Raw genomic sequence first — 24,407 nt, 5'->3', positions numbered from 1 at the left:
CCTCACCCCCCCCCCCCCCCCCACCTTACACAAACCCACCCACCCACCCATTACCATCACCAACATCACTGATATTTCCAAACACTGCTGTACCTGAATAGTTACAGGCACAAATTTTTATTTGTGACAACATATTCATAAATTTTTAAATTGAATATTTCTGAATGAATTTCACTGATATCATTTCATTTCATGGGATTTCGATGATTTCATTCCCACTTATTTCATTCACTTCACTTTACCAACTTCGAGTCACTTGAAACACCACAACTTTAAGACCTAATATAGACACAAATGCAAAATTATTTTCTTTAATAACTTGATTTTCTTTCCAAATGAAAATTTAAATATTTATAAAGTTTTCATTTAAGTATGGTAGGAGAAACAGAATATCCAGTATATGACCTATCATTGAAAATGTATTTTTGACTACACAGTCCTATCAAGAGGAGAAACAGAAGAGTGCAGTAGGTGATCTGTAATCTATAAATGTAAGCAGATCAAATATTTAGACCAGAAAAGCTTTGCCCCACAGCACAACGTATTGGTGCACAATTTAGACACACAACACGTAAGTAAATCAGGGATCATAATTGATATGTACCTGTATGTATTTAAACTGTGAACCTACTGCCAAAATAATAAAATACTAGATAATGTAGGATTCCGTCAATTACTTCAAACGCTTAACACAATGTAACTGCTAATAAGAGTTTCATGCTATAAGAAGAGTAGAATGGAAATAAGTGCCAAATGAAGTAGTATCTACATGCACTTCTCAATATTACAGACACCGCCGCCATGCCCTTATGGCAACTGGCTATGTGTGTTGCACAAAGGGACATGCCGATGTTGACACTCCTTTGTTCTGTTATGAGCAAACTGTTTCCAGTTCCTGTAAATCTCTGGCATTAATAAAAGAAATATAGGATTAGCATTCAATCTGGGAAACAAGTTTCAGATAAAAGAACATGTTAAACAATAGTAATAAGCATTTTTATTTATTTTGTTAAAAAAATGGGTTCTCAAAAGGTAGTGATGCAGGAACAGTAAGAAAGTATGCTCTAACATTTTTCCTTGCATAAGATACAAGTTAACAGTTTATATAAAAGGAATTCCCCTTGCTTTAATCTCTGTAGGCACCATAGCTTATTATTTCAAATTCCTCAACTGACAAGACATTTCTTGGAGTGACCCATGCAGCAGATTTGAATGCATGTTTAGTGTGAAATAAGAAACATACCAATTCCACCGTGTACAGCATCTCCCTCTGCTTACTCAGCTCTTGCATGTAAAGCTGCACCGCATGAGGGGAAACAGACAAAACAAAGAGTGTTCACACATCAGCCTGCCAGTCAAATACAATCTATCCCAACAGGTAAGACACTTCTGACAAATATAAGCTAATTGATTATTTGCAAATAACAATAACTCTTCACATATACATTTTAAATACATAATAAAATATAAATAAATCATTTTCTAACAGTAACAAATCTCTTTTATGGGGTTAAATACACAAAGAATATGATAAGGGTATGAGAAAGACCCAGCTTGAGTCTGTATGGTATAGTGATGACTGTCAAACTGGATTGCAGGGTAAAAAGTGTGTGCTTGTAGGCTGTTTTCCAATTGCATTCAGTTGAAAGCTGACATAGTCCCCTATTTCCACCACAGATACAGATTAATTCATAGATAGGTAGTGCACATGACACTGCTCTTTATATGAGGTTGATGCTGCATTGACAGGAAGAGCCAATAGGCATTTGAGACTAATGTCAGACTACATAATGAGCAAATACTTGTCACAAAACACGATCCTTTGTGAATAATAGAATAAGAAGAAACAAAGTGCAGTTCAGACAGAATGTCACTAAATATATCAGAAGAGAGAAAATTAAATTTCTTGAAAGTATCTGATGGCTTTACACGTCAGTGACTTCATTTATCCAAAAGTAAACAGAAGACTTAAAGAGACTTTTTGAGGATTAAAAGGCTACATTTTTCTGAAATAATTAAATCAGATTATATATGTAGTTACTGGTACACTGATTTAAGTGGTGTTCATATTGTGGTGTTCATATTGTGCCCTAAACAGATATAGTAACATTAAAACTTTCAATACATCATCATGTAATGGAATGTGCAGTACAGTTTGCTTTTTGATGCTGACATAAAAATGAAAACATCAATAAATGCAGATAAATATTGGTAACTCATTAGTTACTCAATCAGAAGTGATAATTCCATTAAGTATTAAACTAATTCTGTTGCAGAATGCTAGCAAGCATTAACTGTACAAAAGATTCAGATGAAACCAACATAAGCAAGTTTTGGGCAAACCACCTGCAACACACTATTGCATATTTCATATGCATTCCAGTTTCTCAACCCTAACATTTCTAGATGAGTAAATGTTTAGTGAAAGTAATTAACATATTTAAATATGCAAGAGACATATTAATATACCCCAAAATCATAATTTTAATTTCGTCAGAAGTGTCTCACTTTTTGGGACAGACAAGAAGTCTACAAAATTTTGTGCACATACATTCACACCAATCACACAGCTACATACAGGATAGGCTATATAAGCAATTTAAAATCGTCAATGCTAGGAACAAAAAATGAAATTAAATAAATGCATGAATTAAAAATGTGCAAAAGTAACATACTGCAAACACATTCAAAATGAAAGCAATGTCATGACATCACAAAACTGTACTGGAGAACAGAGAGTGAGAATTCCCATGTCAAGGAATTCATATTATTACATGTAGAGAGAGTTTCTACACCACACAGACTGACATTGTGCAGCATAATTCAAATTGTTTTTCTGTGAGTTCAGTGTGCAGAAAATTGCGGTGGCACAGATATGATACAGCCTTTACTTTTAATGGACAGCAAGCACAATGAAACTCAGGTTATTGAGTATTATGTATATCTGCTACTTCTTGCAATATTTCAATGATGCTCCTAACTGAATCTTTGTGGATTTCAATTATTTAAGGATTTGTCATAAATTACCAAAATTTCATTTTTCTTTGGGAACATACTGCAAAATAAAACTGCTAAGAGGAAACAGAGGTTTGGATGTCCAAAACCTGATATTTCCCCTGTAGACAATGGTTTCATTTATCACAAACAGGAGTGCAATAAAATAAATAATTACTCCCACAACTGGTTTACTTGATCACAGCATTATAAACACTCCCTTGCATTTGTGATAATCACGGTTAAGATTTAGTCCTGTCTATGGCTGTGCATAATGACATTTCTGTCAGTTTTTCATCAGACAATCTAGTGCTCCTAACTCTAAATTTTGAAACCAGTAATGTGATGTCATGTTCAAACTAATGGTGATGGATCAAACTGTTGCACTCAAAACATTTTGTAAGGTCAGACAAAAAGCTTCTGTGTGTTTCACTGCTTTCAAGAAAGGGAAAATATGTTATTTACAGAGTTCATGCAAAGAATTTTCTTGCAGTCCCTCTATAGTGATAAACAAATATGATAATGCCTTACAATGTGGAACAATGACAGGCTTGGTGTTTTATAATAGAGTAATTTAATTAATTTTCATTTTTATATTTCTGCATATTAGGGTAAATGATCATTTAAAATGTGGAATACATGACAGTACAATATACAGTGAACATATGAAAGCAAGTCACTCTGACATATGTGACCAATTGAAATTTTCCCTTTCATATGTCATACTTGAAATGACACATTCACTGTATAGTTTACAGAAATTTTCCATGCTTTAGAAAAGCACTACAGTTTTGCAGAAAATATAATATACCCAACGTTAACATGTCTTTCACAGGGAAATACATTTTGTCATCTCCAATAATCCATGCACAAATGCTAAGAACTTTTTGAGAGAAGAAATATTGATAAACCTGAGCGCAACTCATTTGACCCACCACAAAAAAATGAAATTACTTTAATGTACTGACACAATAACTAAAAGTACAAGCAAATACATAAAGGTACATTGTAAAGTCAAAACAGAAAAGATTTTAGCTAATTAAGAAAGCAAGCAAACAAGACAAATAACATGAAAGACTGTCCATTCAGAACAATAGACACATTATTTACAAACAGGCACACCACACAAATGATTACCATATTATTACTTTTGAACATTTCTCAAAAATTGCTGCTCAGGAAACTTTGAACATTTCTCAAAAATTGCTGCTCAGGAAACTTTGTGTGTGTGTGTGTGTGTGTGTGTGTGTGTGTGTGTGTGTGTGTGTGTGTGTGCGTTCTCACAAGAAATCAACTGCATTAAACAACATAAGTGCAGAAACTAGCATAGCCCATTTCATGTTTATGCTATACTGTTGAGATCTAAGCAGAACATTGTTAAATATGATTAATGTCTATACAATCTCTTTCTGATATCTTCACAACCTATTTCCAAACTTCAATTTCCAAGATAAAAATAATTTTACACAAAAAAATTAATGGATTATAGGTACTGTTATCACACTATCCTGTGTCCAGTAAACAAGTTGAGGGTGACATCATTGAGAAATAATATCAAATTGTGTTTGTATACTACAAGTGGTTTTTGTGGGAGGCAGTGAGTGACACTCAGCTGTGAATGCTTACTTGGAATAATATGACATGTTGGTCAACCTCTGACCCTTATGCAAGCAATTATTCAGCTTGGCATTGATTGACACATATGTTGGATGTCATTCTGAGGGAAATTGTGCCAAATTCTGTCCAAATAGCATGTTAGATCATCAAAATCGTGAGCTGTTAGGAGGGCCCTGCCTGTAATGCTCCAAATATTCTCAGTTTGGAAGATATCCGGAGACCTTGCTGGCCAAAGCAAAAAGCACAAAGACAAGCAGTAGAAACTCTTCCTGTGTGTGGGCAGTCATTATCTTGCTCTATGTATGAGCTTGCCATGAATGGCAACAAAACAGGGAGTAAAATATCGTTAATGTATCGCTGTACTGTAAGGGTGGAGTGGATGACAGCCAAAGCGGTCCTGCTATGAAGAGAAATCGCACTCAGACTATCACTCCTGGTTGTTGGGGCATATGGCAGGCAACAGTCACAATGGTATCCCACAACTGTCTGGGGTGTCCCCAGGCATGTCTTTCACCTGTTATCTCATTGACTGGAGTAGAAATGTCCTCAGAGATAAGTCCCACTTTCCACTGAGTCCCGATGACAAGTAAAGATGTGTCTGGAAACACCCCGGACGGCAGGGGGATACCAACCTGGCTGTGCCCACCACATAGCCCATAGTGATGATCTTTGGTGCCGTTTCTTTTCACAGCAGGACCCATTTGGTAGTCATCTGCTGCACTCTTACAGCACAGCAATATGTTGACCATATTCTACACCCTAATTTGTTGCCCATCATGGCAAGCCATCCTAGGCTTACATTTCACCAAGATGATGTCCGTCCACACATTGCAAGAGTTTTTATTGCTTTTCTTCGTGCTTGCCACACCATACCTTAGCCAGCACGATCACCATATCTCTCCTTAAGCGCGAATGTTTGGAGCATTATGGGCAGGGCCTTCCAATCTGTGCATGATTCTGATGATCTGACGTGCCAACAGAACAGAATTTGGCACGATATCCCTCAAGAGGACATCCAAACACTATCAATCAATGCCAGGTCAAATAACTGCTTGCATATGGACCAGATGTCAACCAAAATGTTAGTGACTTGCTCAGTTTGTGAAGCTCTTTCTCTTGAATAAGTCATCCATTTTTTTCTGAAATTATAATCATTTGTTTGCCTGTACATGTACATCACATCAACTGATTTCTGTCCATTTGGGTAGTCCTTCATGGTGAGTCTTTTCTTCCCTTAGAGTGTATAACGAAAGAGTAAAAGGTGATAACTCATAGCCCCACCCCCTTTCCCTTATCCTCGTAGAGCACAACAGTGCACAAGGTTATTGCAAACTTGTTGCAAGTTTTGTTGTGACATGGTAGAGGCGTTATGATGAAGCAGGTGCCTAGGTGTTCAATTATCACTGTTCATTTTTATTATAGTCTCCAAGATTAGCTGCATTAGAAACTTAATGTGAAATGAGGGGAATTGTTCCAAAAGATACATGGGAAAATACTGACAGTGTAATTTGTTTTGCATCCAATGTAATTGCACACCAAAATAATTATGTCCCTCTCTACGTCTATACTCCAGAAGCCACTAAATAGTGCATGATGGAGGGAGCTCCATACATATTCCATTTTCATGTTGAACAATGGAAAAAATGACTATTTATGTGCCTCTGTATTTGTCCTTATCTCTTATCTTATTTTCATGATCCCTGCATGAGATATATGATGGGAGCAGCAGAATAATCTCTCAGTCTCCCTTGAATACAGGTTCTCTAAATTTATCCAACAGTGTTCTGCAATCCAATTTACATTCCCAGAGCACTTCTGTTACACTTTCACATGGGCATATCTCTGAATTTGTTGGTTGTCTGCTGTCATACCTGCCTGATAAGAACTCAAAACTCTGGAAAGATACTCCACAATTTGTTGCACTGGTGACTCATATGCAGTTTCCTTTACAGATGCAGTGGCTTTCCCAGAACCCTTCTCATAAACCCAAGGCTTCCATTTGCTTTCCACAATACAAATCTTAAGAGATATTCACTTCTAATATTGCTTCTTAGTATTGCCCATAAATAATTATACAATGTGATAAGCTCAAGGTGTTCACCAGTACTCTTGTGCTGGAATACCTTTGTTATATGCATTATCTTCCATTTATTTACATTTGAAGAGACCTGCCACTCACTGCACTAATTAGAAACTTTGTGCAACTCTTTCATCATTTCCTTACAATCATCCAGAAACAATACTTTCCTGTAGACAGCAGCATAGTCAGTGATAAATCTTAAAGTGTTGCTGACCCTATCCAATAAATCATTTACACATAATGAGAACATTATAGATGCTATTAAACCTCCTTGGGACACAACATGATGTTACTTTCATTCTGTTGAACATTTGACATCCAGTATAACGTACTGTGTTGTATTATTCAAATATTCACCAAACCAATCACACATCTGTGGAGAGATTTCACGTGATCATTTCCTCTTTAGTATCTGATTACTTGGTATTATCCAGACTCTGCACTAAGATATTTTTCACCTTTCCCTAAATGAAGCAGCCACAGTTTTTCTGCCATTTTAACAGCAGCAAGCTTAAGAACACACAACAGTGGCAATGATGTCTTCTCTGGTTCTGGTTTCCTACAACATGATTTACCCTTGAGAGGAGCTATTAAGTAGAAAATTATACGGCAAACAAACAAATGACTGCTATTGTAATATGAAAGCGTATGTAAACCAAAATCTTTTCTGTATATAAATACCATTAATTCTCATTAAATGCTTACATTGACAGTGGTTGCTTTGGTGCTCAATCTAAAGAACTGATAATAATAATTGAGGGGACGTGACCAGTGACAAAAACTGGAATTCTGTTGATGAGTAAACATTTTCAGATGTTTAATGAAATGGTGGGATAATACTTAGAGAAACTATAGAACATTAACAGAGACGGCATTTCCGCAGGTTATCATCCACTTAAAAAAGAATCCACAAGATTTTCATCACACTGTACAACAGAATAATGATAGTCATTGTCTGCTTCTTGAAACCAAAAATTAATTTCAAAGAATTTACTTAAAACTGTGGAAAAATCATATTGATGGGAAAGCAAATGACCCAAATAACATAAAGCAGTGAATAGTAAATGACAAGTAACTTGACATTCAGCAAATACTTCCCTTTTCCTGTTACAAATTTCTTCTGCTAAGCAGGCAGATCAGAAATGCTGATATTTTCTAACAGTCATTTGCATTTTGACACTTTCTTCAACTGATTATCACATTTGACATTGCAGATTGAGATATCAATACATGTGCCACAGCCATGCACTTTACAATGACCAGCAGAACATAAATGTAGATGTTGATAGAGAGCACAAGTCTTCCTTTCCTAATATTGCCGTCATCTGTTCTCATCACCTATGGCAACACGGCGGTTTCTTATTTATATACACTTTTCAGTTTCGGTTTTCCTGAATCCAGAGAAAAATTTCTGTTCACTCTTATCTCATAGGCTGCAGCTCTAATCATTTTAATATTTTCTGGTAACCCATTTCTGAAATGAGTAAAGTTTAACTGACTAGCAGTTAAAGTATAGTATAGTAATATACAAGCCCCATATCAAATTAAAACCTAATTCTCATCATATTTGGTACATTGGTACTACAATCCTTCGGGCTTGCAGCTTATAATAGCAATCACTTAATTTCTGGTACCAACATAGTTTAAAACACATTATCACTGTCAAATTTATGTATGTTGTTGCCATTTTGTAATTTTTTGGATGCAGACACTGAGCATTGTGCGCAACACGTTTTTCCACCTTCCACTTTTCACTTAAAAGACCCTTTCATCATACCTGTCTGTGTCACAAAGTCAAATGTGTTATACGACCCACGAACATTTAGTGCACTGTACATCTACTGCCTGCAGTGGGATAAATGTAAACACAGTAAACATGAATAACAACACTGCTACCCATTCAGTTTGTTATAAGAGATGTGGCTGATTGGCAGTAATTGGGTTAAGAAGGAACAGACAGATAAGAATTTCTCAATGAATAAAAGATGTAAAAATGACAAAATTCATTCTGCAGAAACTGTATCTTTTTCAGAATAGGTTATAAATTGCCAATTAAGTATGTGAACAAAAAGCTGTACATTGATTGGCTGAAATGTTTAGTGTGTATTAAAATGTTTGTAAAAAGTGGAATCCAGTAATCAGAAACAAATCATAATAACTAAAACCAATAATGTAACTCATGTACATAATAGAATGGCATGAATATAAAAGTTAGTAATTACTGAAGACAAAAATGCATTGTGAGTATTTTCTTTGTAATATGGATACTCACTACTAATAACTCAACACAGTATCAGTTGAGACAGAAATTAAGCCAGCTGCACAAGGAAAACTACACAGTTTTACATTGAACAGGCAACACAAGTGCTACCTGGACTGAAAACTGACAGTTATGTTGAATGAGGTAACTGAATGATTGAAATTATGTCTTCAGAAATAATTACATATGGGACAAAGACAGTGATGATGATCAATATATATTCAATGCCACAACAAATGCTGCACTACCTCACTTGATTTTTCTATTACAGAACTGACTGTCTTGTTGATTTTTTCTGATATGTTTCATCCAAGTTTTATAAACTCATCATATAAACATTCTATTTCAGCATATGTTTCCTGTTATTCATACTACATAATGAGCACAATAGTAGTCAAATGATTCCAATATTTTGAGTTGTTACACAGTGCACATCCCTCTCTGTTTCACTGAAGAGCATACAAATTCTATAACATTTATTTCAAACTAATTTTTGTGTATATTGCAAATGATTATACCTTTACTTCATTTTATTTTAATATTAATATATTAGCATCATAATTCACAATATTTTGACTGTCACACAAAGAGAAAAACTGAAATACAAAATAGAACAGTTAAATTTAATATTAACTGCAAGAATGCTACTAGAAACTTTGCCTGTAAAAGTTGACATACATGACAACCTTTAACACATACAACTAAATGTCATATAAGCCTGGATGGAGATGGTACTTACTTGCTCCTTAATCATCACAGCCTGTTGACGCTTGAGTTCTCGTTCCTGTAAAATAAATTGAGAGGGAGATAAATAGAAACCACACAGCTCTGCAGAACATTTCAAAATTACAGCATTGACTTACTGTTGCTAAATACTTCAAAAAATGATGATAAATTAAATACCATTGTAACAATATAAAACAACAATATTATCACTAAAGCTGTGGATGCATAACTGATATTTTCAATGTACACAGCTTCATTTGCATGGCCTTTAGTACTTTAACAGCCATTGCATAGTAAAACATATGGTTTACAATAGAATACAAATGGAGCACTGCTGGATGTTACCTGTCCCGCACCTTCCGTTCATGGCTACTGTTCACTAGTAGTGGCTACCCAAGTACACTTATAAAATAGTTCCCTACTAGCCTTTCTCATCCCAGAGAAACTGATATTGCATCTACAAATTGGCAAGCCAAAGAATGAATTTTACTTGTTTTGCTATGAAGAAAGGTAAAATGTGGTTGAGTGCCCTCTTGCTGCAATGTAGCAACAGATAAGTTCCAAGAAACAGAGTGAATTCTGACTCACGTCTCTCCAAAGTTAGCAGTGCTGTTAAGGACACCCACAATTCATAGCAATTATGACAGTCAGTTAAGTTCAGTAATAACTCACATGCCTGCCACAGCTCTAGTAAAACACTTTTAAATGAAAAGTGGAACATCATGATTAGCTCAGTCTACCACCATGTATGGGTGCAATGGGTTACAAAACCAGCAAAAGGGTGAGCACATTGGTACCAGACTATGTTTAGTGACAATTTCCATTTTAAAGCAGATTACAATCATGGTTATTTAAGGATCAGATAGTATTGTGCTGCCAAACCATTTGATGTGGAAACACCAGTGTGAGGCACTGCAGACTAGGACGCTTCAAACTGTAACCACTCTCAATAACATTCATTAGTTCAAGGGAGTCATACTGGCTAAATTGTACCCACCTAGTTTTAAACTTCAATAAGACAATTCCCATGACCACATGCTTCCTGGCATTGTATTTTTAGCTTCTTCTTAGCAGTGCAGATACTTAACCTTCACAAGCCTTTTCATTCATTAGACATATGAACAAACACTTCTGTATGAAAAATTGTACTCATCAACAAAATTATCAGCAGTTACTACAGAAAAACCGGTGACTCATACTAGCCTGTAAACATTCCATGAACACATTGCACATCAATCCCATCTAGTTCTATGATTTACAGAAACTCCAGCTCTAGATAATGATCTGTTTATGAAATATGTGGTATGCACATATATTAATGTAGAGAAGTTAAATAAACCAGTTGGTATTTATTTCTTTCTTATGTACTTGCAGCATAATTAAAAATAGAATAGATGCTTTTGTGATGTAGCGCTACAGAAGAAGGTTTACGATTAGATGGCTAACTGAATAATGAGAGTAGTGTTGAAAACAGAAGACAAACTGCCTTCATCACAACAACAATCTTATGACAATGTCCGCATGTCATGCAGCCATGGAAAGTTGCTTTTGCATGAAATTGTGAAAGTATTTACATACCTTTGAAATATTTTACATGACTGAGACCTGCCATTTCAGGTATACATAACAGATGTTTTGTCATACCAGCATTAAGAGTTCATTATTATCCCTATGGCTGAAACAAGAATCTAGAGCTGCAAACAGATTTACATGGATATCCAACCCTTCATATTTCTCAAAATCTTTCTCATTTAATCCCCAAAAGTTCTTTTTCTGATAATTATGAATCTATCTTCAAACACTTGGAATACGAGTAATAGTTTTATATAGAGACGTCTGATTTCCTGATATTTTTGTACAAAATACATATACCAAAAATGACATCGTTTGGAGGGATCTTTAATGTGGTACATCAATTAAACTGGATATTTTCACACATGAAAATCACCAAATACATCACATAGGCTTCACTAATATATAACATTTCAGCCATTCAGTGTGCTTTTATCAAATGGTTACAGCACAGGATTATTACATAATGCAAATATATTTCTCGTGGTAAAACAGAACACTACATCTACATCTACATCTACATCTACATATACTCCTAAAGCCACCGAATGGTGTGTGGCGGAGGACACATTACGTGCCACTGTCATTACCTCCCTTTCCTGTTCCAGTCGCGTATGGTTCGCGGGAAGAACGACTGCCGGAAAGCCTCCATGTGTGCTCAAATCTCTCAAATTATACATTCGTGATCTTCTCGGGAGGTATAAGTAGGGGGAAGCAATATATTCGATACTTCATCCAGACACTCACCCTCTCAAAACCTGGACAGTAAGCTACACTGTGATGCAGAGCACCTCTCTTGCAGAGTCTGCCACTTGAGTTTGCTAAACATCTCCGTAACACTATCACGCTTACCAAATAACCCTGTGACGAAACGCACTGCTCTTCTTTGGATCTTTTCTATCTCTTCTGTCAACCCGACCTGGTACAGATCCCACACTGATGAGCAATACCCAAGTATAGGTTGAACAAGTGTTTTGTAAGCCACCTCCTTTGTTGATGGACTACATTTTCTAAGGACTCTCCCAATGAATCTCAACCTGGCACCTGCCTTACCAACAATTAATTTTATATGATCATTCCACTTCAAATCATTCCGAATGCATACTCCCACATATTTTACAGAAATAACTGCTACCAGTTCCAAGAAACAGAGTGACTTCTGACTCATGTCTCTCCAAAGTTAGCAGTGCTGTTAAGGACACCCACAATTCATAGCAATTATGACAGTTAGTTAAGTTCAGTAATACCTCACTGAGCGAATGCTTATTTCAATATTTATTCAATATTATTTTTACCATATTTCGAATGAAGTTTGAGATGACCACATGATCTGCTGTGTAGCCAAGGTTCTACGTTAGGTTGAAAATTGATTTTGTGTTTTCAAAACTAGTGTCATATTTGGTGTTTTACATATTTACACTTGCATACTATGCAAATATTAGGTTGTGCAAAAGTATCTGGAAATGTCATGATGATGAGTAAAGTTGTTAGTGGACTGGAGTTCTGGGAAGTAAGGTATTTGTGTTTGACATCACATCTAGAGCCATGAATCTTTGCATGGGAAAGGAGTTGTCATATGAAGATTAGTGATGAGAAAGAGTGTTATAATCCAATTTCAGCATTCAGTAAATATCTGTTACCAATATAAGAAACTGCTGCTCTCAGATGTGTGATATTTCTACTCAAAAACTGCAAAAATGCCACATTTTGCAAAAGTTCATACAACCCACTTATTTCACATTACGTCATGAGAAAATAATCAATTTTGTTTTATTTTACGTGTTATTGTTTACATGAAGTTTTCCTGTTCGTATCAATGAAACAAAATTGGCCAGTAATCAATTTTGCAATAATTCTTAATGAAAAACCCAGAGGTGATATTAAATGTTACTTTATGCAGATCAGTTATGCAAGCAGGTCAAGGATAAAAAAATACAGTACTTGTATTCCAGAAACAAACACACAAAATATCTGAATGATACAAACATTTTTAATAAAGTTTTGATTTTACAGTAAGAGTGGGTAACTTAAAATTGCCACTCAGTGTGAAATTCACATAGCTTAGTAAGAAGCTGGCAGTTATTGCGCGTATTTTTCAAGTTATCAGAATTTAGGTTGCAAAATGTATTTTTCAGTTTATCAGTATTTGGTTATTCCAAATGGAATGTACTATAACTTGCAATAAAAAGTTATGAAATAAACATGAAAATGCACAAGTTGTATAGACGTAATTTACATATGATCAGTTTTGACTATGGCCTTTATCAAGTGAAGAAAGATCACAATATCTACAGAGTAAATTTCACATTTAAAGACAATAATGCCTCTCTATCAACTGTGACTTTCACACTGTAGATGTTTAGCAACTAATACAGATATAATTGGTCAAAATTGGTTTAAGATGAAGTAATTAAGTAATGTAAACTACCCTGCAAATATGTAACAATGTAACTGACAGGTAACAACAATGAATGTATGGACAGTATACTGGGGAGTTACCTAGTGAAGAAACAAACTAATATCCCCCAAACAATTTGTTAAGAGCTGTCCTCAACCTGAAAGCTAGTTTGAACATTGCAGTGCTTAACTTTGCATGGTCCTCTTGAAGATTGTGTGCCCTTGTCTTAATTCAATCTTTTGATCGGATTTACCCAGGAAGTTACATGGAAACCTACAGTTCAATTATGACCCTAAACCACAGCACAACTTGGCATTTTTCACATCAATAATTCATTGACAGAGGTGAAAGAAACAATGCCACAGAAAAATTTTAGTATTTACTGAGGACTGAACCCTGAAGCTTTGAATTTTAAGTTTGACCTACAGCAATTGAGCCATTTTCCTCCATAGTATGTCATTCAATCTCTGAAACTCAATTAGCACACATTCTGACCATACAGTTTCTGTGACAGAGTAAACTATTAAGATTACCTGAGTAAAACAGTCATGCTGAATGATACTTTAATTTAATTTTCCAGTGCTAAAGTTCAGCATCCAAATTTCTGTCAACCAGAGTTAATAGGCCCCCTGGCTCTAAATTACCAATGATTTTGCACTTGTTTGCATTTAACTCATTGGAGATGGGGTGAGACAGAGGAGTCACGGAAATTAGCAATTAGAATGAGCAGTTACACGAATTAGTACAAAATACTGTTAATACCATCATTGCCATATAATTTAATTTTAAAACAACATGGAAAATGTGTTTAAATATCTGTATGCACCTTAGAGTTTTAGAGAAGGTGATGATTATTCACTGGAGAGATTTTAAACAATTATCAAGTTATTCAAGAAAAGTTGCCAGAACCCAGCAGAAATACCAAAATTTGAGGCAGTGCCTTTCCGTACCTCCACTATGTTTTCAAGCTTGGTCAGCACTGGGGTAAAAATGTAAAAAAGAAATTGCAGTGAATGGGTCTCCTTATTCTGCTGCTGTACTGTATTTAAAAAGTTTACTGTATGTCATTAAAAATCAATGATTTCCAATAAAAGATGAAACTGTGGTACATGATATGGACTAGCAACAAACTAGGTACCCCTCTAAATGTAGAAATATGGGAAGCAATGAGAAAGAGAAACTGCAGGTGTACTCTGTTTCAAAACATTACAGACAATGAGTGAATTATTAGACTACAGTGATGAAATATCCTCAAATTAACAGTCAATTAACACAGTTATCTTAACAGAATGTTTCAACTAGCATTGCAGAAGACAAATTGGAGGTATGTCAAAACATTGCTTCAACTGTTAATCCAACAACATTTAATCAGTGAAATTCACCAAGAAAGTTTGGATTCTTGTACATTAGTGCACATATTGTACATTGCTAGTGTGCATGTTTCACTACCTATTACCTTTATAACTGAAAACTAATAAAAGACCAAAATTTTGAAGTTAATAGTGAGTTTCATGTGCTATACTGTCCTGCAGTAAATTTAACTAGCACCAACTGTTACTGAAACATACCACCTCCCAGCCTGTCATCATCATTGCCATTTAATTTCCATCATTGCCATCAATAATGATTTATCAAACAGGTAGCATGTTTATCAGCCATATTAAGAAAGTGTTATGTATACTTCATGTTAGGAACATACCTGTTGTTTGCGAAGCTGCTCTTCCTGTCTTTGTTTCTCCAGCATTTCTTGGCGTCGGCGTCGGACCTCAACATGAAACAGACATGAAAAAAATCAAGCAACTAGTTGTGCAACTAAACATTATCTCAAGATCATACTGCCTTTCTTACATTTTCTGTACCATTAATTCAACATTAAAAAGCACTGAACGAATGTTTCAGAAATGTACAGCATTTATGGGATAGATTTTCTCCAAAACGAATAACAGGACTAATACTGTTATATCTAAAATAAAATGAATTAAATTTATAAATTCATTTAAAGGGAAAGTCCCTCTTATAAGTAAACACATATTCTTAACATATATCAAGTAATGTGCTTTGTGTCAAATGATAATGTCATCTCATGTTCTATGAACCAATCAGCCATGGATTTCATTTAAGGCTATGTAAAATGCCCAACTAATTTGCTGCAGAACGATTTTTTTCCCCCAGAGAATAATCTCTCTTGCTTCACCTCATTCTGTCCCATAAATTTAAGGAATTTTCTGAGTAGAGCACTATCTGGGTACCAAATGTATTTCTTATCATCAGCAACTAGCAAGTTATTACAGACCACATTTATCTCTGAGTGTTAGAATCCTCCTAACTAACAGTAAAAACATCTGTGGACAATTTATGATTGGAAGTGAACTGATGGAAGTGCTAATTATGTACTAATGTATGTGGAAGACATATCTGCATTACATTATATTTAGAAAAATAAAAGATCAATAGTTAACGGTCTCTGAATATACCTTCTGGTTAGAACTCAGGTTCACATCCACAGCCTGTGAATGTGGAAACTATAATGACCAATAAGAAGGCATTCAGTGCTGGTGTATAGTGGAGCACTTTTAAACTTTTAATTAAGCATCAGCCAATGACCAGTGCAATAATATGCTTTTACAACTGACAAGTGTTTATCTAATTGACTGAGTTTGATAAGCTATGGATGCACCAGCACAATCACTCATTGACAGAATAATTTTTGATGTATATTTGTCCACCAGTGATACATAAGTTATTACAGTATAACATAGCACATCATCTACCAGTCCCAATAACACTGTTATAAGACAAAGCACCTATCTGAATCATGCCAGGCATTTTTAAGTGTGACATATAGTAGCCTAGTATGTGTTAAGTGTGATGCCACTTGGATCTATCCTTCGTCACCCTCATTAAACATATGTCATGAAACGGCACACTGAACTACAACACAGTGGAACTGAATTGTTAGTCCAGATTCTACTTCAGCAGTAACAATGATCATGTTCCTTGCAGTAAGTTCCTCAAACCTCTGCCATGGTGTTCTACCCCTCTTACTAGTGATGTGTAGGTCTAAATCACCACTGCACAATACTAGTAGTTGGAAGAGGATCATGATACTGTCAATCTACACTCCTGGAAATGGAAAAAAGAACACATTGACACCGGTGTGTCAGACCCACCATACTTGCTCCGGACACTGCGAGAGGGCTGTACAAGCAATGATCACACGCACGGCACAGCGGACACACCAGGAACCGCGGTGTTGGCCGTCGAATGGCGCTAGCTGCGCAGCATTTGTGCACCGCCGCCGTCAGTGTCAGCCAGTTTGCCGTGGCATACGGAGTTCCATCGCAGTCTTTAACACTGGTAGCATGCCGCGACAGCGTGGACGTGAACCGTATGTGCAGTTGACGGACTTTGAGCGAGGGCATATAGTGGGCATGCGGGAGGCCGGGTGGACGTACCGCCGAATTGCTCAACACGTGGGGCGTGAGGTCTCCACAGTACATCGATGTTGTCGCCAGTGGTCGGCGGAAGGTGCACGTGCCCGTCGACCTGGGACCGGACCGCAGCGATGCACGGATGCACGCCAAAACCGTAGGATCCTACGCAGTGCCGTAGGGGACCGCACCGCCACTTCCCAGCAAATTAGGGACACTGTTGCTCCTGGGGTATCGGCAAGGACCATTCGCAACCGTCTCCATGAAGCTGGGCTACGGTCCCGCACACCGTTAGGCCATCTTCCGCTCACGCCCCAACATCGTGCAGCCCGCCTCCAGTGGTGTCACGACAGGCGTGAATGGAGGGGCGAATGGAGACGTGTCGTCTTCAGCGATGAGAGTCGCTTCTGCCTTGGTGCCAATGATGGTCGTATGCGTGTTTGGCGCCGTGCAGGTGAGCGCCACAATCAGGACTGCATACGACCGAGGCACACAGGGCCAACACCCGGCATCATGGTGTGGGGAGCGATCTCCTACACTGGCCGTACACCACTGGTGATCGTCGAGGGGACACTGAATAGTGCACGGTACATCCAAACCGTCATCGAACCCATCGTTCTACCATTCCTAGACCGGCAAGGGAACTTGCTGTTCCAACAGGACAATGCACGTCTGCATGTATCCCGTGCCACCCAACGTGCTCTAGAAGGTGTAAGTCAACTACCCTGGCCAGCAAGATCTCCGGATCTGTCCCCCATTGAGCATGTTTGGGACTGGATGAAGCGTCGTCTCACGCGGTCTGCACGTCCAGCACGAACGCTGGTCCAACTGAGGCGCCAGGTGGAAATGGCATGGCAAGCTGTTCCACAGGACTACATCCAGCATCTCTACGATCGTCTCCATGGGAGAATAGCAGCCTGCATTGCTGCGAAAGGTGGATATACACTGTACTAGTGCCGACATTGTGCATGCTCTGTTGCCTGTGTCTATGTGCCTGTGGTTCTGTCAGTGTGATCATGTGATGTATCTGACCCCAGGAATGTGTCAATAAAGTTTCCCCTTCCTGGGACAATGAATTCACGGTGTTCTTATTTCAATTTCCAGGAGTGTATATGCAGGACATCTTGTGGCAACATTTTGTCACATGTAGTATACTTTCTAGGAGGAAATTCCCTGAAGAAATACATAGCTGCATCATGTCAAGGGTACAGCTAATCTTACACTTCCATGGCCCATCAGATTACCTGAAATCTCAACAGCAGACCACATGCAGGATCATCTGGAATGCCATGGGCAATTATCTTCTGATGAATAGGAATTAAATGTCCAATTCCAGCAAATATAGACTGATGCATAGCAGTTTATCACCTTCAGTCGCTATGCCTCCCTACTTACCTTCTGTCTAAAATGGGGAGATACCCCAACATGGTACAAAAAGTTCTCTCCATATGTGTTAATTTTTCTCATAAAATCAAAAAACAGCACCATTTTCACTAGGCTGTTAGTCTGAATGAGTACTTCATTACACACTGCTGGCCATTTTCAATTGACCAAGTATTGTGTGATGCATTAAGTTTTAAGCAATTACAAAAACCCTTTTGGGAGTATGATTATTATTGTTATTATTATTTTATTGATCCATTTAGTTTTTTGTTTGCTTTGTCTTTCACTGTGAGCAGGAAGGATGTTTTTACGTCAACTTCATATTTGTACATTACCTCATATTCATACACCACATTCAAAAATTTTTATTTAGTTTCTCCTTTACATAACAAATGGGTAACACGTGTATGGTACAAAATCTGAGGTTGTTGGATTTTGAAAGGAGAAACTCAAAAAATAACATCTGCACAAGATATCACACATTTTTCTGGTACAATGCTGATTTTTATAACAAAATGTATATTCCAGTCAGTGTTAAATTTTACATGTTTGCTACCTTAGTCAGGACACTTTTCCTTTCTCTCTTCTAAAATAAGTGCTCAAAAATCATCACAAATTTTTATTTATACTAATTATAAACATGTATATGACTCTGCACATAGGTCTCATCTAATCTTAAGCTGACGTCTTCAAAGCTTTGGAGGCAGTCTGATAGAGATTTAAGCAAATCCATTTTTTTGTATGTGTGCCTGTGACCATCATTAACAGTGACCTAAAGTAATGTTAGTCACTTCACTAAACCAAAGGCACCATCAGGGATAACTGTTGTTCATTAGAACAGAATGCCTGACAGTACTACAGAGGCTTCACCTCAATAGCAAATAAATAACTGAATCACTGAAAATTCTTCCATACGTGGAAACAGAAGCCCATCAACAACAGAATCAAATGCTTATTTAACACACCCATTGGAGCATCTGTTCCTCAAACTTACATTTTGTTAAAGGAAACCGTTGTGATGAGTCATCATCAGTGCAATTAGTGCAGAGTATTTCTATCTTCACTTCAAGATGGCACGAAACAACAGAGATTTTTGTATATTATGGTACCAGAAAACAATAGATGAGGAAGAGACAGCGAGTGTAAAGGAGGAAAGTTGCCACTTGAACAACATTAGTACAATTGCTCCTTAAAATCATGATCTACGAAGAGCTACATTACCAAAATACAGTAAACTATTTAGAAATATCTTAACATGATCAGTGACATCTACCTTACTACATAAAGCTCCGAAAACACTATTGCTGTGGTATCTACACCATGTGAAAATTAAAAAAAACACCAATTGGAATAATTCATTATAAACACATACAATTAAATATCAGTTGAAATGGAGGAAATATCAGTACTCCTCAGAATAATTACACTCTTCCATAACCAATGAAAATAATATTGTTATGAAGTTATTTTATATTTCATAACACAAGTCCTGTTAAACAACAACTCCAAAACATGCAAAAGTAGTAAATATTAGTTGTGGTAGTACATTTTCCAGACATTAAAATAACAGACAGTAAGAAATTAAGAAAATGAAAAGGAACTTCTAAGTTGACAAACAGATATTTTAGACCATTAAAATATTTTCATTTACACTTTCATATCATAAGTGTTGTAGTATACCACACACTGAATGAAATATTACTTAATGAAATACTGCTTTTCCAATAACATCCAAGAAAAGGAAAAAAATGAATAATGGAATCTGCCATCCCTGACAGAATTGAAATATCTAAACAGAAGGCAGAAAATGTGCTAAATTAATCAATATGTATTGCAGATAAAGAGTGATAAAACACAGGCATTACAAATTTATGCAAGTAGAAGGTACAAAGCCTCACACAGTGTCAAGCAAATGACATGAGGACTGGACTGAAACAGACAAACAGATACGAACAATGATAAGTATAAAAACTTAACACATGTCATCATAGATATGAATCGCTATACTTGCATGCAATATCACCTCAGAAACACACTGGTCAAATTGACATGCACATCAGCAGTTAACTACAGAAATTTTATAGGACAGCATCATAGCAATGAAATGTTCACAACTCAGCAAAGCAGAACAGTTGCAGATGTTACAGTTCATGTTCAAACCATTAAACAACAATGTTGGTAAACATAATAGTGCACAAGGGAATTATACTGAAAATTGTTATCAGTTCAGTTTCCATTACCCTTTTTCTATTGCTTCAACCATACCATCAAAACATCACTAAAGTTATAGCAATGAAATCTTCCACACATCTCATAAAGATGTTGCTTAGTATTTTGTTACAACATGTGGAAAATTCCAAACATATTTACAAAGCTGTTTTCAGTTCAGATTTTCTTTTTAAAAAAATAATAGGGTTCTTTGGCAACAGACCAAAATTTTGCAAAGATCAACTGAATTAGCCCACATGAAACTTGAACTATATGGGTTAGATCAGGATTCAGGCACACGCTGTAATGAAAGAACTTAAAATAACATAACAACCCCACAAAATGCTTAAGAATGCACAGAAAAGTAAGTTTAACCTATTTCATCAGAATATTAGAGGACTGAGTAACAAAACAAAAGAACTTTTCTGTTTGGAAAATTTATTAAGCTCTGAAAAGATGAACATCCTGAGCCTACCTGAGCACCATTTAACCAAAGGATTAGAGAAGTTAAATATAAAAGATTATGCTCTAGCATCCAACTTACTCAAGCAGAATTAATATGGGAAAAAGAGGAGCTGTTACATATATTATGACAAAATATAATTTCAGAAACATTGAGACAAGTAGATTTTGTAGCGATACTATGCTATCTGTCAGACAGCAGCAAGCGGTTAGTAGCCTGTGGTGATTTCAATGTGGATTTTCTAAAAGGATTCTGATAGTAAAAATGATCTGGAAACCTTATTTGGATCCTACAATTTTATTTCGGTAATTAAGTTTCCATCAGGGGTGGATAAAAGCAGTAGGACCCCAACTGATAATGCTTTATTTAATGGATCTTAAAGTAAGAAAATTACTGTATGCCAGTAACAAATGCTTTCTCTGACCATCATGCACTGTTAGTTAGGATAAATAAGATAGAGCTTCAAAGTACTGGTACTCCTCAGTGGAAATCTGTTAATATAATTAATGACTGAAGATCAAATGTTTTTAAGAGCACTTTACAAGAGGTGATCTGAGATGAAATTTATAATGAACCAGATGCTGACATAAAAAATCTAGTCAATGATAAATTCATTATATTATTTGAAAATCGCTTTCATAGGACATTAAACGTAACAAAACCATGTGTAACTAGAGGGATTAAAGTATCTCATGAAAGGAAAAGGAAACTGCATATTTTGGCAAGATTATGTAGAGATCCTCCAATGTTTGCACACTACAAAAACTATTATAAATTACTATGAAAACTTATTTCTAAAAAATCAGGAAACATGTAAATTATGTCAGAAATAAGTAATTCTGACAACAGACTTAAGGCCATATGGAGTATAGTGAAATGAGAGACAGGAAAACCAGCCACAAAACAGGATAACATCACTGCTGAATTGAATTGCAAGGCTATAAATGATGAGTAATAGATGGAAAACATATTCAATAATCATTTCTTCATTATAGCACAAAATATAGGGACAGATAGTTCAAGAGAAAATCACAGCAGTATGTTGAAAAAGAAACTCTCATAAAACTCAGTCATATGAACGTATCACCAACGTGCCTTCTAAAATTAATAAAATTATATATTTTGTAAGAAAGAAAAGCCCATTTGGATTTGATAGTGGTTTCAACAAAGTACTAAAGATCTGTTCCCAAATAATACGCCCTGTCTTATCTGAAATATGTACTGCATCACTAACTCAAGGTAAAGGTGACAGGATTTACATCACCAACTACAGATCTGTTTCACTACTGACAATGTTTTCCAAAATTTATGAGAAGATGATATATTCTAGAATAGTATCTCACTTGAGCAACAATACTGTCCTCAGTAAATCATAATTTGGACCTCGGAAGAGTCACTGTACAGAGAATGCCATTTACATGTTCATTCACCACATATTACAAACTTTAAATAACAAAATAGCACCAATTGGTATTTTCTGTGACCTGTCAAAAGCATTTGACTGTGTGAATCACAATATTCTCCTAGATAAACTGAGGTTTTATGGGATTGATTGTACAGACAATCAAAGGATAATGTCATATATAAATAAAAGAAAGTGGAAAGTTGAACTTAGTAATTCAACCAATGTAGTCCAGGGACATTACTCTGCCAGGGGAGAAATCATCTATTGAATTCTGCAAGGCTCAATCTTAAATTTGCTATTGGTTCTCATACATGTAAACAATTTCCATCTAGTACACAACAAGCAGAATTAGTTCTTTTTGTGGATGACACTAATACTGTAATCAATCCAAGCATACATACAGCACCAGAATAAATAGTAACCAATGTTCTTAAAAGTATCATTGACCAGTTTTCTGTGAATGGTCTCACACTCTATTTTAAAAAGACATGACATATTCAGTTCTGCACACCTAGATGTACTACACAAATGAGAAGTATAATACATGGTGAGAATACAATAAATATGGCAGAAACTTCAGAATTCTTATATATCCATATCAATGAGAATTTAAACTGGAAAAAGCACATTTAGGAACTCCTAAAACAACTTGGTTCACCCACATTTGCACTTAGAATCATTGTAGATCTTGTAGAGAGACAAGTCAGTATGTTGACATTTTTGGATATTTTCATTCAATAACGTCATATGGAATGTTCTGTAGTAATTTATCTTTAAGAAAGAAAGTCTTCATTGCTCAAAAATGTGCTGTAAGAATAATATGTTGTGCTTCCCCACAATTGTCTTGTAAACACAAAATTAAGGAGTTTGTCATTTTGACTGCTACTTCACAGAATATTTATTCCCTCATGGCATTTGTTGCAAAAAATTCACTATCGTTCACAAGGAACAAAGATGCACATAATTACAATACCAGAAGTAAGGATGACATTCATTATGCCTTAATTTTTTTTCATCTGTCTCATTTTCACTTGACTGTCTCTTGTACAGAGCTCGTGTTCTGGCTTCATAACCTTTACAAAGAGAGGTAAATCATTCTTTTCTTCACATGCCTGGATATATTAACAAGGTTTATGAGATAAAACTAACTGTGCAATGATGAGAATTCTCACGTTGCTTCTCTGCTGCAGTGAGACCACAGAAGGCATCAGATATGGTGTACCAAGAAAGCCCAATGTATGTCACAAAACACAGAATGGCTACTGCATAATGACCCAAATAAAATGATTTTAGGTAAATTTCACAAATATACAATTCACAAAATATACAATTTTGTTAGTTATGTCTGAATCACTGTCACAAATTTCAAGCTAATCTTCTCATTTCTGGGTAGGACTTACCAAAAATCCATTGGAGATGTTAATAAAAAATGAATCATTGAAAAAATCACAATGAAATATAATTATGATGTGAGAACAGGTAACTAGTCAGCAAACAGAAGAGGTTCTGAGAATCTCTCTCTCTCTCTCTCTCTCTCTCTCTCTCTCTCTCTCTCTCACACACACACACACACACACACACACACACACACACACACACACACACACACACCTGCAAATCCCTGCCCTTCGCCCTTCCCATGTTTCTTCCTCCATCCCTGTTTTCATCTATTTCACTCTCATGTCCCTGGATACTTCTCCTGTTTTTTTCCACTCCACCTTAGCTCACATGTGTCAACCTTCCTCCGTAGCTTTATTTTGCTCCACATTTTCCCCTTTCTTTCTGAACCAGTTCTCAGCATTTGTCATAACGACACTCTATCCAGCTCCCAGTGGTACATATCAGACACTCCTGCACACACCTGCGTGTC

At 36.2% G+C, this 24,407-nt stretch overlaps 1 protein-coding gene across 1 annotated transcript in view; it reads right to left on the bottom strand.

Moving 5' to 3' along the window:
• LOC126249416 (bromodomain adjacent to zinc finger domain protein 2B-like) overlaps positions 1–24,407 on the bottom strand; it is a 352,537-nt gene that overhangs the window by 189,970 nt on the left and 138,160 nt on the right. Inside the window, exons 19-21 of the mRNA XM_049951070.1 lie at positions 15,347–15,412; positions 9,691–9,735; positions 1,244–1,297 (exon numbers count right to left, since the gene is read on the bottom strand). Of these exons, the coding sequence (XP_049807027.1) occupies positions 1,244–1,297; positions 9,691–9,735; positions 15,347–15,412 (165 nt within the window). The remainder of the gene's footprint in view (positions 1–1,243; positions 1,298–9,690; positions 9,736–15,346; positions 15,413–24,407) is intronic.

Source organism: Schistocerca nitens, chromosome 3 (assembly GCF_023898315.1).
Source record: "Schistocerca nitens isolate TAMUIC-IGC-003100 chromosome 3, iqSchNite1.1, whole genome shotgun sequence".
Classification (NCBI taxonomy): domain Eukaryota; kingdom Metazoa; phylum Arthropoda; class Insecta; order Orthoptera; family Acrididae; genus Schistocerca; species Schistocerca nitens.
Note: the sequence above shows the minus strand (reverse complement) of the source record. Positions and strands in the feature narration are given on the sequence as shown.